This window comes from Dryobates pubescens, chromosome 29, assembly GCF_014839835.1.
Source record: "Dryobates pubescens isolate bDryPub1 chromosome 29, bDryPub1.pri, whole genome shotgun sequence".
NCBI classification, from domain to species: Eukaryota; Metazoa; Chordata; class Aves; order Piciformes; family Picidae; genus Dryobates; species Dryobates pubescens.
The window spans coordinates 2,488,605-2,505,409 of NC_071640.1; the positions used below are offsets into that span (position 1 = coordinate 2,488,605).

A 16,805-nucleotide genomic window follows, 5' to 3' on the forward strand; every position below is an offset into this window, starting at 1 on the left:
GCCCTGCTGGGATCTGTCAGATCTGTGCTTAGCAGATGGGAAGGCTCCAAGTTGGTTTTACACATGAGAAGCTGCTCCCAGCCCCCCTCCACCCCCACCCCTCCAGCACTATCAGCTCAGTTAAGGCAGAGAAAAATCACTTCCACCAGTGGGAATGGGGGTTTGGGGTGGTGGGCATGGGCTGCAAGCAAAACCCCCCCCAAAGCCCAGCCCATGTCCCCCCACACTCTGCCTGTGCTGCTCCCAGGGGCCAGCCACAATCCAGCCCCACAGAGGCACAGAACTGTTTGGCTTTGGAGAGAACTCTGAGGTCACCAAACCCAAGCACCAAGCTGTGGCCACCACAGCCATCAAGCCACCCCCTGGAGTGCCACATCCTCACCTGCAGCCCCCAAACCTCCTCTAGCTCCCACATGCAGCACTGAGCCACCACAGGCCCCCAGACTGCTTTGGGTTGGGAGGGACCACTTAAAGCTCATCTGATCCAACCCTCCTGCAGCCAGAGCAGCTTGCTCAGAGCCCCAACCAACCTGGCCAGCACTGGCTCCAAGGATGGGGCATGCCCTAGCTCTCTGAGCAGCCTGGGCCAGGGTCTTGCCACCCTCAAGTGTACTACATGTCTTCCTTCCCCCCAGTCTCTTTCAGCTCCTAACCATCAGCCCTTGATGACATCCTTGCTGCCTGTTTGACCCTGCCATCTCCCAGCCCTGTTCATGCTTCTGGAGTCCAGGGAGATGGATGGGAGGGGAAAGAAACCTCCAAAGCATCCCATTGAGAGGATCTTACCTAATTCCTTTGGTCTGAGCAATGCTGTGGAAGGAGAGCCTGGACACTGCAGAGATCACCTGGAAAGGAGAGAGAAAAGGATGCTGGAGACAGAGGAAGGCTTGGTGGGGACTCAGGGACCTCAGCACCCCCTGCAAGGGATGTTCTCCTGTCCCCCCACCCCCACACACACCCTCAGTGCCACAGCACATCACCACCAGGGCTGGGAGGACACCAGCAGTGCAAACATTGCTGTTGGGTTTGACACTGAGCTCCAAAGTGGGTTCAGGGGAGAGGAAAGGGGAGAGGAAAGGGGAGAGGAAAGGGGAGAGGAAAGGGGAGAGGAAAGGGGAGAGGAAAGGGGAGAGGAAAGGGGAGAGGAAAGGGGAGAGGAAAGGGGAGAGGAAAGGGGAGAGGAAAGGGGAGAGGAAAGGGGAGAGGAAAGGGGAGAGGAAAGGGGAGAGGAAAGGGGAGAGGAAAGGGGAGAGGAAAGGGGAGAGGAAAGGGGAGAGGAAAGGGGAGAGGAAAGGGGAGAGGAAAGGGGAGAGGAAAGGGGAGAGGAAAGGGGAGAGGAAAGGGGAGAGGAAAGGGGAGAGGAAAGGGGAGAGGAAAGGGGAGAGGAAAGGGGAGAGGAAAGGGGAGAGGAAAGGGGAGAGGAAAGGGGAGAGGAACAGAACAGAATTAACCAGGTTGGAATTGATTTGGTTGGGAAGGACCTCCAAGCTCACCCAGTCCAACCAGCAACCCAACCCCACCATGGCCACCAAACCCTGGCACCAAGTGCCATGGCCACAGGGTTCTTGATCACCTCCAAGCATGAGGACTCCACCACCTCCCTGGGCAGCCTGTGCCACAGAATGCCAGCCTGGAAAGGACCTCAAGGATCACTTGGTGCAACCTTCCTAGGTCACAGGAGGGCTGCAACGAGCTGGCCCAGCACCCTGGCAAGCTGAGTCTCAACACTGTCCCTGCTGGGGGACTCCACTGCTTCCCCCTGGGAGAGGATTCCAACCTCCAACTCCTCTGGTGGGGGAATCCCCTCAGCTTTCAAGCCATCCATTGCACATCACACACCCAATGCAGCTCCATCCCCCCACTCCCCATCACACACCCCAGGCCTGCTCTGGCAGGCTTGAAGCAGCGCTGGGAAGCCCTGAAGCCCCTCTTGCTCTCCCTGTTGGTGCAAGAGCTTCACAACTCCTTTCATCTCTCCCCACACAACATGATCTTATTGAGGCAGGCCTGCCAAGACCAAAGGGTTTGGACTCCCTGCATTTCAGTGGAGATGCATCATCTGTTTGTCAGAGGTGAGTGCAGCCCCTCGCCCTTTGCTGGCAGGGAAGAGCCAGCAGTGACTCAACGCCGAGCTATGAGCAGCAGCCTCGCACTCAGGAGGAGGGGAAACCACCAGCTTGGGCTGAAAGCTCTCAGTTTGGGCTGGAGGAGTGGAGCTGCCACGTGGAGTTGTCAAGGAAGACAAAGAATGGGGGGGCCAGTCCCTCCTGGCTGTGAAAGATGGGATCATGGCCCCTGGTGGGGAATGGTGCCACAGCCAGCTGGCAGCCAGGCACCAGTGGTGCCCCTCAGGGATCAGTGCTGGGCCCCAGCCTGGTCAATATCTTCATTGATGATCTGGAGGAGGGGATGGAGTCCAGCATCAACAAATGTGCAGATGACCCCAAGCTGGGAGCAGATGTTGGTCAGTTAGAGGGCAGAAGGGCTCTGCAGAGGGACCTTGCCAGGCTGGACAGGTGGGCAGAGGCCAACAGGATGGCATTCAACAAGTCCCAGTGCCAGGGGCTGCACTTTGGCCACAGCAACCCCAGGCAGAGCTACAGGCTGGGGGCAGAGTGGCTGAGAGCTGCCAAACAGAAAGGGACCTGGGGATAGTGGTGGACAGCAGCTGAACATGAGCCTGCAGTGTGCCCAGGTGGCCAAGAAGGCCAAGGGCATCCTGGCCTGCATCAGGAACAGTGTGGCCAGCAGGAGCAGGGAGCTCATCCTGCCCTGTGCTCAGCACTGCTCAGGCCACACCTTGAGTCCTGTGTCCAGCTCTGGGCTCCTCAGGTCAGGAAAGAGGTTGAGATGCTGGAAGGGGTCCAGGGAAGGGCAACAAAGCTGGGGAGGGGTCTGGGGCACAGCCCTGGGAGGAGAGGCTGAGGGAGCTGGGGTTGCTTAGCCTGGGGAAGAGGAGGCTGAGGGGAGACCAGGACAGAACAGAAGAGGACAGGCCAGAAGAGGATAGAATCTTCAATCCCTGTGCTGAAGCCCTCCCCAGCCTGGGAGAGGAGGAGGCACTGAGCTCCTGAGCATCCAGGCAAGCCTCCAGGGCTCCTCAAGGCATCAGACCGTCGATCACCACGCGCCCAAGTGGGGCACAGAGGTTGGAGAGCCCCCCCCCTTGGCATCCCCCACCCTGCTCTGGAGGGCTTAAAATAGTCCAAGGGAAGCCCTAGACTGCCTGGCTGAGTCTGCTCTGTGCTCTATTATTAGACTCCTGAAGGAGGAGGCCTCAGCTGATGAATCAGACAGCGAGCACCGCAGGGTCTGACTTGCAGGGGAGCTGAGGAGCTAAAGCACGCTGCTCCCCATGCCAACAGCTTTGGCTTTGTTCTCTCCTTCCCTTTCTGTTCTTCCCCTGAGTGAAAAGCCCCAAATGCTGCAGACAGCCTGGCACATCAAAGCCTGGCAGCCGGTGGCAGCCAGGAGCCGGCACGCACAGACACACCTGCGGCTCCCAGAGGGATGCTGGGCCCCAGCAGTGACCCACTTGGAGGCACCAGGTACAAAGAGGAGCCTGGCACCCCCCAGCCAAGCAGCCCTGACTCGACAGCAGCTGCCCCAGAAAGAGCAGGAAGGTTTGCTTCCCCTCCCAGCAACAGGGGAGACCTTCTTGCTCTCTACAGCTGCCTGAAGGGAGGCTGCAGCCAGCTGGGGGTTGGGCTCTGCTCCCAGGCACCCAGCACCAGAACAAGAGGACACAGTCTCAAGCTGTGCCAGGGGAGGTTGAGGCTGGAGGTGAGGAAGAAATTCTTCCCAGCAAGAGAGATTGGCCATGGGGATGTGCTGCCCAGGGGGGTGGTGGAGTCCCCATCCCTGGGGGTGTTCAGGAAGAGCCTGGCTGAGGCCCTTGGTGCCATGGTTGAGTTGATCAGATGGTGCTGGGGGAGAGGTTGGACTCAGTGATCTCAAAGCTCTCTTCCAACCTGGTTAATTCTGTTCTGTTTGCCCAGGGGTTGCACTCAAGGATCTCTGAAGGTCCCTCCCAACCCCTAGCATTCTGTGACTAAAGCAGCCCTGAGAGCAAGTAGGGTTTGACCCAGCTGCCTCCAGTTTATGGTGCTGGAGAAACACCTGATTCCTCCCCCTGATGCAGGTGGCAGTGGATGGGCAGCTCCTCTGTGCTGCTCTTCACCTTCTGAGGAGCATCTCAGCCCCCCCAGCCCTTTGCACCCAGCTGCACACACACACACAGACACAAATCAGGCTGTGCACAGCCAGGATCCTGCTATTTGCAAGCCAAAGTGTCACCAGCAGTTCCCAGCCTCCCACCCCCTCCCTCCCTTGGCACATGCCTCTCCCATGACTCCTACCTCAGCTGGACCAGCCCTGGAAAGTCAGGCTGGCCAAGCCCTGAGCAGGAGAGCCAACCCCAGCCACAACCTTCTCACCCTGCTCCGTGTCTGCTGCTGCCCAGAGCATCAACCTGCAGGACCTCAGAGCACGAGTGTGGTGCTCACAGCCAGCACCAAACCCACAGCCACCTCCCAAGCCCCTCCCCAGACACCACACAAGCAGGGCTGCTGCTGCTTCAGCACCCCCCAGATGGTGCTGGGAAGTCCTTAACACCTAGGAGGCAGTGGGTGCTGGCAGCTTCGACCTCAGCTCCTGCACACTGATGGACTCCCTGCTGCAAGCCACCGACCTGGGGCTCCTTTACACCTCAGCCCCCACACCCTGCTTCAAGAGGAGCAGGAGGAAGGCAAAGCAAACCCAAACCAACACCCAGGCCCTTGGACACTAATTAGCTTCAACCACTGCTCAATAGGTTTGCACAAGGCAGCCTGCAAAGCCCTGGCCCCCAGCAAGCTGCCTGGGGCGCTCGGGGCACGGCTTCCACCGCCACGTGGCACCCGGCTGCCACAGAGGCATCTGAGCATGGGGAGCAGGCAAACACCAGCAGGCTGCTTGCCATGCATGGGGAGGAGAAATGGCACCAGCTGAGAGCAGCTTTCACTGTGCCTGCTGTGTCTCCAGAAGGTCCAAGCCCTGGATCTCTGCAGGCTGTGGGGATCACCGAGGAGCATCTCCGGAGGGACTTGAGTGTGGGAGAGCTCACTGTGGCCTTCCAGGGTCTGCAGGGGGCTCCAAGAAAGCTGGGGAGGGAGTTTTGAGGCTGCCAGGGAGTGAGAGGACTGGGGGGGGATGGAGCAAAACTGGAAGTGGGGAGATTGAGATTGGATGTCAGGAAGAAGTTGTTGGCACAGGCTGCCCGGGGAGGTGGTGGCAGCCTCCTGCCTGGAGGTGTTTGCAGCCAGGCTGGAGGTGGCTGTGAGCAACCTGCTGCGGTGTGAGGTGTCCCTGGCCATGGCAGGGGGGTTGAACTGAGCAACCTGAACTAGTTACAGATGTCCCTGCTGAGTGCAGGGGGGGTGGATGAGAGGACCTTCAAGGCTCCCTTCTGACCTGCTGCCTTCTGTGAGGCATCACCCAGGGAGCCTCCACACCCCGCAGGAACAAGCTGCTGCTGGCCCCGGCGCAGCTCCCTCTGCCCCCCCAGCTCCACAGGGGATGCTGGCAGAGTCCCACCGGCTCCTCAGCTCCCCCAGCACCACTCTGCACGTGGCAGCTGCTGCTGAGCTGCTGCTCACTTGTCTTTAAAAATTCATAGGAACAGATTGAGCAAGTGTGGAACACACACAGGGGCCAGAGGCTTGCAGGAGCCGGCAGCGTGCAGCGTTGAAAGGGGAGGGAGGGGAGGGGAGGGAGGGGAGGGGAGGGAGGGGACGGAGGGGAAATAGAGTAGAGTAGAGTAGAATAGAATAGAATAGACCAGGTTGGAAAAGAGAGGCAGAGAGGGAGAGGAGGGAGAGAGAGAGGCAAGAGAGGGAGAGGAGGGAGAGAGGCAGAGAGGGAGAGGAGGGAGAGAGGCAGAGAGGGAGAGGAGGGAGAGAGGCAGAGAGGGAGAGGAGGGAGAGAGGGAGAGAGGGAGAGAGGGAGAGAGGGAGAGAGGGAGAGAGGGAGAGAGGCAGAGAGGCAGAGAGGCAGAGAGGCAGAGAGGCAGAGAGGCAGAGAGGCAGAGAGGCAGAGAGGCAGAGAGGCAGAGAGGCAGAGAGGCAGAGGAGGGAGAGAGGCAGAGAGGCAGAGAGGCAGAGAGGCAGAGAGGCAGAGAGGCAGAGAGGCAGAGAGGCAGAGAGGCAGAGAGGCAGAGAGGCAGAGAGGCAGAGAGGCAGAGAGGCAGAGAGGCAGAGAGGCAGAGAGGCAGAGGAGGGAGAGAGGCAGAGGAGGGAGAGAGGCAGAGGAGGGAGAGAGGCAGAGGAGGGAGAGAGGCAGAGGAGGGAGAGAGGCAGAGGAGGGAGAGAGGCAGAGGAGGGAGAGAGGCAGAGGAGGGAGAGAGGCAGAGGAGGGAGAGAGGCAGAGGAGGGAGAGGAGGGAGAGAGGCAGAGGAGGGAGAGGAGGGAGAGAGGCAGAGAGGGAGAGGAGCTCCAGCCCCTGCCTGGGGAAGGAGGGCCAGAAACACACAACCAGCATCACACAACCACCCAGAGAAAGGCAAATGCAGCTCAAACCACCACCTGCTCCTTCTTCCAGCCCTTCAGAGCCAGAGCACTGTGCTCACAGGATGGCAGCAGTTGGAAAGGACCTGAATGATTCTGTGATGCTAAACCAAGCAGCTTGAGCACCCAGCACCCCCCCCAGCAAGTCCAGCACCACCCCAGCACATCCAGCACCCCCCCAGCAAGTCCAGCATGACCCTACCAAGCCCAGCACCCCCCTGGCACACCCAGCACCCCCCCAACAAGTCCAGCACCCCCCCAGCACATCCAGCACCACCCCAGCACGTGCAGCACCCCTCACTGAGTCCAGCACCCCCCAGCACATCCAGCACCCCCTCAACAAGTCCAGCACCCCTCCACTGAGTCCAGCATCCCTCCTCCAAGTCCAGCACCCCCCCAGCAAGCCCTCCCCCCGTTAAGCTGACTTCTCCAGGCACTGGGCCCAGCCTGCCCAGAGCCTCCCCCCTGCCCTCTGGGGGGGGGGGTTTCTTGCCACCCTCTCCCAGCCCTGCCTGCTGCTGGTGCCCAGTGCAGGCAGCTGCCTGGGCACTGGAGTGGTTTCCATGGGAACCTGCAGGCAGCACAGGGGGAGTGGAATCTTCTTCCCTCAGCTCAAGCCAAGGGGCTTTGCAAGGTGCCACTCAGACCTGGGGGTACAGGCAGCACTGCTGGGAACACAGAGATCCCTTGATGGGCGAGGAGGGGGCTCTGAAATGGGCACAGCTCCCCCTCCCCCCCGGGCCCCCAGCCCACTGCCTTCCCCAGCAGACACCCACAGGGCAAGGTTTTCTCTTCACTGAGTGCCGGGGGGGGTTGGAAGGTTCATTTTCTCTTCTCATCCTCTGCTTCCCCCCCACCCTCCCCACTCAGAAAGAATCCCTCCAGCCAAGCAGGAGAGCTGCACTTGCAGCAACAGCTTCACCCTTCAGGCCAGGGGCAGCACAACCACAACTGGAAGCCAGCTCTCCCCTGGGCTTCTCAGCCAAGCCTGCCCTGACCTCCCCATCCCTCCGGAGTTTATCAGCTGGACCCAGCTAACAGACAGCATCAAATAACCCTCCCTGAACCGCTGGACCGTGCTGCCCAGGCACATCCTGAAGCCTCAGACCCCTCCCCACACAGCCTGATGCTGCCAGCCAGGAAGATCCCCGCAAGCCCTGAGCGCTCCCGAGCCGCAGGGCAGGAAATGGGCTGAGCCCTTGGATGCTCAGGCTGCGAGGGCAGGGGGAGGAACACGAACCCAACTGCTCCGGGCAGGAAGCTCTGCTAGCGAACGCAGCAGGGTCACATCCTTCCTGGAGCATCCTCCCGGGGGCAGCAGTGACCCCCGAGGGCCGGTGCCGAGCGCCGGAGGGGCTGTGCCGAGCGCCGCCCGGGGAGGCCGGGGGCGGCCAGAGGCGGCGGCAGGGCTGTGCGAGGGGCACCCGGGCTGCAGGGCTGGGCAACGAGGGAGGATGGCTGACTTCCAACCAGGAGCATCCTGCCCCAGCAGAGCTGGCTTGCAGGGAGGGACAGCACCAGCTGCAGGGGGGGAAACACCTCCAGGCTTCCAGCACAGAATCAAAGAATCAGTAAGGTGGGAAAAGACCTCAGAGATCAGCAAGTCCAAGCTGCCACCCAGCACCTCCTGACTAACTGAACCATGGCTCCAAGTGCCAGCTCCAACCCTTTGTTGAACGTCTCCAGGGATGGGGACTCCACCACCCCCTGGGCAGCACCTCCCAGGGGCCAACCACTCCTTCTGGGAAGAACTTTCTCCTCACCTCCAGCCTACACCTCCCCTGGCACAGCTTGAGACTGTGTCCTCTTGTTCTGGTGCTGGTTGTCTGGGAGAAGAGACCAACCTCCACCTGGCTACAGCCTCCCTTCAGGTAGTTGTAGACAGCAAGAAGGTCTCCCCTGAGCCTCCTCCTCTCCAGGCTAAGCAACCCCAGCTCCCTCAGCCTCTCCTCACCAGCTTCAACCAGAGACTGGGGCAGCAGGCAGCAGAATTGAGGCTGGGAAAGACCTTTGAGACCAAGGCCAATCACTAACCCTGCAGCAGTCACCATCAACAAGTTCACCTAGCACAGCCCCAGCCCTGCAGCCTGGCTTCCCACAGCAAGGAGTGCAGCACAGGGAGCTGGAGCATGCTTTGGGGGAGCTGGGCACCCAGGGATCCCCCTCCTGGGCCCCCAGGGATCCCCCTCCTGGGCCCCCAGGGATCCCTCTCCTGGGCCCCCAGGGAGCTCCCTCCTGGGCACCCAGAGATCCCCCTCCTAGGCACCCAGAGATCCCCCTCCTAGGCACCCAGAGATCCCCCTCTCCTGGGGCCCCAGGGATCCCCCTCCTGGGCACCCAGAGATCCCCCTCTCCTGGGCACCCAGAGATCCCCCTCTCCTGGGCACCCAGGGGGAGGAGGGGGCTGGATACAAGGGGGGAGAAGGGAGCTGGAGCCACCTCCAGCCTGGCTGCAAACACCTCCAGCCAGGAGGCTGCCACCACCTCCCTGGGCAACCTGTGCCAGGCTCTCACCACCCTCATGGGGAACAACTTCTTCCTCACATCCAATCTCAACCTCCCCACTTCTAGTTTTGCTCCATCCCCCCCCAGTCCTATCCCTCCCTGACACCCTCACAAGTCCCTCCCCAGCTCTCTTGGAGCCCCCTGCAGATCCTGGGAGGCCACAAGCAGGTCTCCTCTGTGGCTTTGCTCTGGGTGAGCAGGGAGCAGGGATTAAGCCAAAAGAGAAACGAGAGATGAGAAGAGGAAGTGGCTCCCTGCCTCCCAAGCAGCTTGGGACACAATGGCTCACACTGTCCATCCACCCCAGCAGAGGAATAAAGAAGTCTCCTCTTGGAGAGTGGCCCAAGCAGAAGGGTGGCAGGAGGGAAGCAGCAGGGCAGGCAGGGAGCATCTGCCCTGGACAGCAGTGGTGAGACCTAAATGAGAAGGGCAGAGGAGAAGATTTTTATGCACCTCTGAACCAGGCTCAGCTCGAGGCACCCAGCCAGGCCACACAGCCCAGCCAGGCACTGCCAGCCTGGGCACAGAGAGCCCCCAGGGAGCAGAGCACTGCCAAGCACCACCCCCCACAGCACCACCTGGCATCTCCCAGCCCTGCTGCCACAGGATCCCAGCAGGGGGAGGGTTGGAAGGCACCTCTGGGGGTCATCCCCTCCAACCCCCCCTGCGAAAGCAGGGCACCCACAGCAGCTTGCCCAGCACCACAGTGCCCAGCTGGGCTTGGAAGCTCTCCAGACAAGGAAACCTTGTCCTGTCCCTGGGTACTGCTGAGCACAGCCCCAGCCTCTTGCCCCCCAGCCTTTAGCCCCTCTGGGGCTGCTCTTCTGCAGGCTCTCAGCCCCAGGGCTCTCAGCCTTTGCTCCTCTCAGAGCTGCTCCAGGCCCCTCAGCACCCTCATGGGGAGGAACCTCTTCCTAACATCCAAGCTCATCCAAGCTCAATCTCATCAGAGCCTCCTCTGGACTCCCTCCAGCAGCTCTCTGCCTCTCTGGAGCTGGGGAGCCTGTAACTGGCCCCAGTCCTCCAGATGGAAGCACACCAGGGCAAAGCAGAGCTGGAGGAGAACCTCCCTTGAGCTGCTGGCCACACTCTTCTTCAAGCCCCCCAGGAAGCAGAAAGCAAACTGCCCCCAGCCCAGGGGGCAGTGAGCTGCTCTGCCTTCTCTAGAGCAAGGCATCCAAAAGGCTTTGGGGAGTCACTCTGGAGTCCTTCCAAACCCACCTGGACATGGTCCTGTGCACCCTGCTCTGGGTGAACCTCCTCTGGCAGGGGGGGGAGGCTTGGACTAGATGATCCCAGAGGGCACTTCCAGCCCCCCATCACCACGAGGTCCTGCACACAACCCCCCTGCTGCCTGCCAGCACTGCTGCTCCCAGCAGTTCTCAGCACCAGTAAGAAGCTAATTCATCCCCAAACCCCTCCTTTGGTTTTCCCCCTAGTGGGAAACCTGAGGCTGAAAGATGCTGCACTGCTTGAAGCAGGAGGGAAAAACAAGAGGCTGAAGGCTGTGGGCTGCATTTTGCAGGAGTGCTGAGGGGGGGGGAGGAAGCCAAACTCCATCCCTGGAGCAGCCAAGGAAAGCTGAGCTGCACTGACAGGCAGGAGCAGGGAGCAGCAGGTGTGAGAGCACAGAGCTGGGAGCCAGCACAGCTCCTCACAGGGGCAGAGGGATAGCTCTGGAGCTGAGGAATGTTTGTGATTAGCCAAGCACACCCTGGGCCCTTGCAGCGAGTGGTCCCACAGCAGGGCTCAACAAAAGGCCAAGGACCTGCTGCAGAGGGGCCAGAGGAGGCCACAGGGATGAGCAGAGGGCTGCAGAGCCTCCCCTGCCAAGGCAGGCTGAGGGAGCTGGGGCTGTTCAGCCTGGAGGAGAGGAGAAGGCTCCAGGGAGACCTCATTGTAGCCTCCCAGGATCTGCAGGGGGCTACAGGAAAGCTGGGGAGGGACTTCTGAGGGTGTCAGGGAGGGATAGGACTGGGGGGGATGGAGCAGAGCTAGAAATGGGGAGATTGAGATTGGCTGTGAGGAAGAAGTTGTTGCCCATGAGGGTGGTGAGAGCCTGGCACAGGCTGCCCAGGGAGGTGGTGGAAGCCTCACCCCTGGAGGTGTTTGCAGCCAGGCTGGAGGTGGCTGTGAGCAGCCTGCTGTGGTGTGAGGTGTCCCTGGCCATGGCAGGGGAGTTGGAGCTGGCTGAGCCTTGAGCTCCCTTCCAACCCTGACAGTTCTGTGACTCAGTGACTGAGTGGACTTCACCACTTGGCCCTGGGCTCTGCCTCTCACTCTTCCCAAGCCCTCTCAAAGTCTGCCACCTTGGAGGTGTTGGCCTCCAGCCCTCTCTTTTCTGCAGCAGCTCCTGGCTGCTCTGACCTCCAGCAGCCCTGGCTGAGGTTTGTGCCCTCCCTGAGGAGACCTCAGAGCTGCAGTTCAGTATCTGAAGGAGACCTACAGGCAGGCTGGGGAGGAGCTGCTCAGAAGGGGCTGTGGGGATAGGAGGAGGGAGAAGGGTTTGAAAGTGGAGCAGGGCAGGGTTAGGTTGGACAGCAGGAGGAGGAGAAAGCTCTTCCCAGAGGGAGTTGTTGGCCATTGGGATGTGCTGCCCAGGGAGGTGGTGGAGTCCCCATCCCTGGAGGGGTTCAGGAGGGGATTGGATGTGGCACTTGGAGCCATGGCTCAGTTGTGAGGTCTGTGGTGCCAGGTTGGACTTTATGATCTCTGAGGTCTCTTCCAACCTGATTGATTCTCTGAAGTTCTGCCCAGTGAGGGTGGTGAAATGTTAGAGCAGGCTGCCCAGGGGTGTGATGGAGGCTCCATCCCTGGAGACATTCAAGGTCAGCCTTGCTGTGGCCCTGGGCAGCCTGCTCTGGCTGGAGATGTCCCTGCTGAGTGCAGGGGACTTGGACAAGATGACCTCTGAGGCTCCCTTCCAACCTGAGGCACTCTGTGATAGGAGGGAGGGAAGGAGGGAGGGAAGGAGGGAGGGAAGGAGGGAGGGAAGGAGGGAGGGAAGGAGGGAGGGAAGGAGGGAGGGAAGGAGGGAGGGAAGGAGGGAGGGAAGGAGGGAGGGAAGGAGGGAGGGAAGGAGGGAGGGAAGGAGGGAGGGAAGGAGGGAGGGAAGGAGGGAGGGAAGGAGGGAGGGAAGGAGGGAGGGAAGGAGGGAGGGAAGGAGGGAGGGAAGGAGGGAGGGAAGGAGGGAGGGAAGGAGGGAGGGAAGGAGGGAGGGAAGGAGGGAGGGAAGGAGGGAGGGAAGGAGGGAGGGAAGGAGGGAGGGAAGGAGGGAGGGAAGGAGGGAGGGAAGGAGGGAGGGAAGGAGGGAGGGAAGGAGGGAGGGAAGGAGGGAGGGAAGGAGGGAGGGAAGGAGGGAGGGAAGGAGGGAGGGAAGGAGGGAGGGAAGGAGGGAGGGAAGGAGGGAGGGAAGGAGGGAGGGAAGGAGGGAGGGAAGGAGGGAGGGAAGGAGGGAGGGAAGGAGGGAGGGAAGGAGGGAGGGAAGGAGGAAGGGAAGGAGGAAGGAAGGAGGAGGGGAAGGAGGAAGGGAAGGAGGAAGGGAAGGAGGAAGGGAAGGAGGAAGGGAAGGAGGAAGGGAAGGAGGAAGGGAAGGAGGAAGGGAAGGAGGAAGGGAAGGAGGAAGGGAAGGAGGAAGGGAAGGAGGAAGGGAAGGAGGAAGGGAAGGAGGAAGGAAGGAGGAAGGGAAGGAGGGAGGGAAGGAGGAAGGGAAGGAGGAAGGGAAGGAGGAAGGGAAGGAGGAAGGGAAGGAGGAAGGGAAGGAGGAAGGGAAGGAGGAAGGGAAGGAGGAAGGGAAGGAGGAAGGGAAGGAGGAAGGGAAGGAGGAAGGGAAGGAGGAAGGGAAGGAGGAAGGGAAGGAGGAAGGGAAGGAGGAAGGGAAGGAGGAAGGGAAGGAGGAAGGGAAGGAGGAAGGGAAGGAGGAAGGGAGGGAGGGAAGGAGGGAGGGAGGGAAGGAGGGAGGGAGGGAAGGAAGGAGGGAGGGAGGGAAGGAGGGAGGGAGGGAGGGAGGGAGGGATAGAAGGAGGGAGCGACTGAAGGAGGGAGGGAAGGAGGAAGGGAAGGAGGAAGGGAAGGAGGAAGGGAAGGAGGAAGGGAAGGAGGAAGGGAAGGAGGAAGGGAGGGAGGAGGAAGGGAGGGAGGGAGGAGGGAAGGAGGGATGGAGGGAAGGAGGGATGGAGGGAAGGAGGGAGGGAGGGAAGGAGGGAGGGAAGGAGGGAGGGACGGAGGGAGGGAAGGAGGGAGGGCCGGAGGGAGGGAAGGAGGGCGGGAGGGAGGGAGGGACGGAGGGTGGGAAGGAGGGAGGGAAGGAGGGAGGGAAGGAGGGAGGGAAGGAGGGAGGGAAGGAGGGAGGGAAGGAGGGAGGGAAGGAGGGAGGGAAGGAGGGAGGGAAGGAGGGAGGGAAGGAGGGAGGGAAGGAGGGAGGGAAGGAGGGAGGGAAGGAGGGAGGGAAGGAGGGAGGGAAGGAGGGAGGGAAGGAGGGAGGGAAGGAGGGAGGGAAGGAGGGAGGGAAGGAGGGAGGGAAGGAGGGAGGGAAGGAGGGAGGGAAGGAGGGAGGGAAGGAGGGAGGGAAGGAGGGAGGGAAGGAGGGAGGGAAGGAGGGAGGGAAGGAGGGAGGGAAGGAGGGAGGGAAGGAGGGAGGGAAGCTCAGGGATGAGGCAGAGCCTCCTACCTTTTCCTGCATGGTCCTCCAGATCCCCTGCAGGAAATGTTCACCCAGTGCCCCCCAGTCCCTGGGGGCTGAGAGCTGCAGGGGGTGAGCAGCACTTGCTCTTGGCAGCTCAAGCTTTGCCCCTGTGCCAAGCAGCTGGGTCCAGCCCCAGGGCTGGGGCCCTGGTGGCACTGCTGCTGGAGAAGGCAGAATGGAGCTCCCAGGACATCACTGCAGAAGCAGGGGGGATGGAAACAGTTCTTAACACTTGGAGGAGCCAAAAAATGAGAGGGGGGGGGAGGAGGGGAAGTACTGCAAAACAAACTTGAGAGGCTCCAGGGCCTGGCTGCAGGCTCCCTGCCTCCTCCATACCCACCCTTCCCTTTGCTCTCCCCAGCAGAATGTGCACAAACACATCCTGTGGCCAGCCCTTTTCATCTGCTGCCAGCAGATACAGAGAATTCCTGCTGGCTCAGGCAGGAGCAGAGCCTGGGGGGAGGCAGCAGCAGCTCCAGCTGGGACCCAAGGCAGGCTGGAGAGCTGCCACACAGCCCTCTGTGCTGGGAGGGCACCTGGGGGCCAGCCACCAGCAGCAGCAGGCTGCAGGGGGGGGACACCCATGGGGTTGGGTTGGTTGGGGGAGGCTCTGCACATCACCAGCTCCAAGCAGCAGCCCAGCACTGCCAGGGCTCTGCTCAGCCCTGGCGCTCAGCACCACATCTCCAGGGCTCTGCCACCCCTCCAGGCATGGGGACTCCACCACTGCCCTGGGCAGCCTCTCCCAGGGCTTGACAGCCCTTGGAGGGGGGAAGAAATTGTTCCTCACATCCAGCCTAAGCCTTCCCCGGTGCAGCTTGAGGCTCTTGTCCTGTTGCTTGTTCCCTGGGAGCAAGGACCAAGGCTCACCTGGCTCCAATCTCCTGTCAAGGGGAAACCTCTAGAGGCAAACATAAACTGACAGCTGAGCAGGCAAAGGGGAGAGGGAGGCAGGGGGGAGAGGGAGGCAGGGGGGAGAGGGAGGCAGGGGGGAGAGGGAGGCAGGGGGGAGAGGGAGGCAGGGGGGAGAGGGAGGCAGGGGGGAGAGGGAGGCAGGGGGGAGAGGGAGGCAGGGGGGAGAGGGAGGCAGGCAAAAGGGGGGAGAGAGGGAGGCAAAAGGGGGGAGAGAGGGAGGCAAAGGGGGGGAGAGAGGGAGGCAAAGGGGGGGAGAGAGGGAGGCAAAGGGGGGGAGAGAGGGAGGCAAAGGGGGGGAGAGAGGGAGGCAGGGGATAGAACTCCCCAACATGTGATAAATGAACCCCCCAGCAGCCCCCCCTTGCCTCATGCACTCAGCAGATGCCTTTCCTCCTAACCAGCTAAAGCTATGAGCAGCCAAGCCGAGCTGAGAGGAGTCCCTGCCCATGACAGGGAGGTTGGAGCAGGTGATCTCAGAGGTCTCTCCCAACCTAAGCCACTCTGGAAGTCTGTGATGAGCCCTCCCAAGCTTCCTGGCTGGAGCAGGAGATGTGGTGGGGCAGGAAGGGGGCAGGGGGAGGCAGCCAGGGGGGCTGGGGGAGGCAGCTGAGGTAATGTGCTGCTGGTGGAGATAAACAGCAACCCCCCCAGGGCTGTGCTATCGGTGAGCCCCACAGAGGAATGAAAAGAGGCTCCATTAAGGGCTGGGGCTGCAGCTCCCCACTGCTCTTGGCCTTTTTCCTGGCTGTGCAAATGGAAAAACCAATGAAGTTGCAATGACTTTGCCTCCTTCCCTGTGAGGGGTGGCACTGGGTTACAAATGTGATTGATTTATTCCCCCCACCCCCACCCCCCAATTGAACTGGGAGCAGAAATGAGGCCAGATGACATTCAAGGTCACAGCACCACAGCCATTAGCTCATCCAGGCTGAGCCTGGGTTGGACTCAGTCAGAGAGGTCTCTTCCCACCCAAATGGTTCTACCACCAGTGGAAGGAGAATCAGCCCAGCAGGACCTGGCAGAAGGGCAGATTGGAATCATAGAATCATCAGGGTTGGAAGGGAGCTCAAGGCTCAGCCAGCTCCAACCCCCTGCCATGGGCAGGGACACCTCACACCACAGCAGGTTGCTCACAGCCACCTCCAGCCTGGCTGCAAACACCTCCAGGGATGAGGCTTCCACCACCTCCCTGGGCAGCCTGTGCCAGGCTCTCACCACCCTCATGGGCAACAACTTCTTCCTCACAGCCAATCTCAATCTCCCCACTTCTAGCTTTGCTCCATCCCCCCCCCAAGTCCTATCCCTCCCTGACACCCTCAGAAGTCCCTCCCCAGCTTTCTTGCAGCCCCCTGCAGGTCCTGGGAGGCCACAATGAGGTCTCCTGGGAGCCTTCTCCTCTCCAGGCTGATTCGGTGAGGTTCTCCTGTCTGAGCACCACAGCCTTCCCCAGCCATGCTCAAGCCTGGCTTTGCTGGCCCCCAAAGATGCCAAAGCTCAGCAGGATGCAGCTCTGACCATGGAGAAGGTGGAGAAGGCAGCAGGGCTTCTAACAAGCCCCTAAGGAGGAGGAAAGCTCAGCTGCCCTGAGCCCTCAGCCCTGGATGCTCACCCAGCAGCATCAGCCCCGCTGCACTGGGGAGCACTGGCTCTTCCCCACAGCCACAAGGTTCCCCCCAGGCTTCCTACAGCTCCATGGAAGCTTCAGGGAAAGCCCAACTGAGCCAAAGCTGAGGGCAGGAGAGAGCAGCAGGCTGTGCTCAGGCTGCTGGTGTGGCTCCAGGGGGCAGTTTCTGCCCCTCTCAAGCGAAGCTGAACCATTCCCTCAGCACAGGCAGCGCTGCTCCGAGCTACCCAGCAGCTGCCAGCCACTGAGCTGCACTGCAAGCTGAACACACAAGCATTTTAGCTGGAAGAGACCTTGCAGGCCAGCAGGTCCAAGCCTTAACCCAGCACTGCCAGGGCAGCACCAAGCCACAGCCCTCAGCACCACAGCTCTGAAACCCCTCCAGGGATGGGGACCCCACCACTGCCCTGGGCAGCCTGGGCCAGGGCCTGGCAGCCCTTTGGGGGTGACATTGCTCCTCATGTCCAACCTAAACCTCCCCTGGTGAGGCCATTTCCTCACTTGTTCCTTGGAAGAAGACCTCAAGCCCCACCTG

At 61.2% G+C, this 16,805-nt stretch overlaps 1 protein-coding gene across 6 annotated transcripts in view; it reads right to left on the bottom strand.

Annotated features, from left to right (window-relative positions):
• Positions 1–16,805, bottom strand: part of VAV2 (vav guanine nucleotide exchange factor 2) — a 114,671-nt gene that overhangs the window by 44,232 nt on the left and 53,634 nt on the right. For all 6 annotated transcript variants that reach the window (XM_054174212.1, XM_054174211.1, XM_054174213.1 and 3 more), the window contains exon 3: positions 787–845. In XM_054174212.1, coding sequence (XP_054030187.1) covers positions 787–845 — 59 coding nt within the window. The remainder of the gene's footprint in view (positions 1–786; positions 846–16,805) is intronic.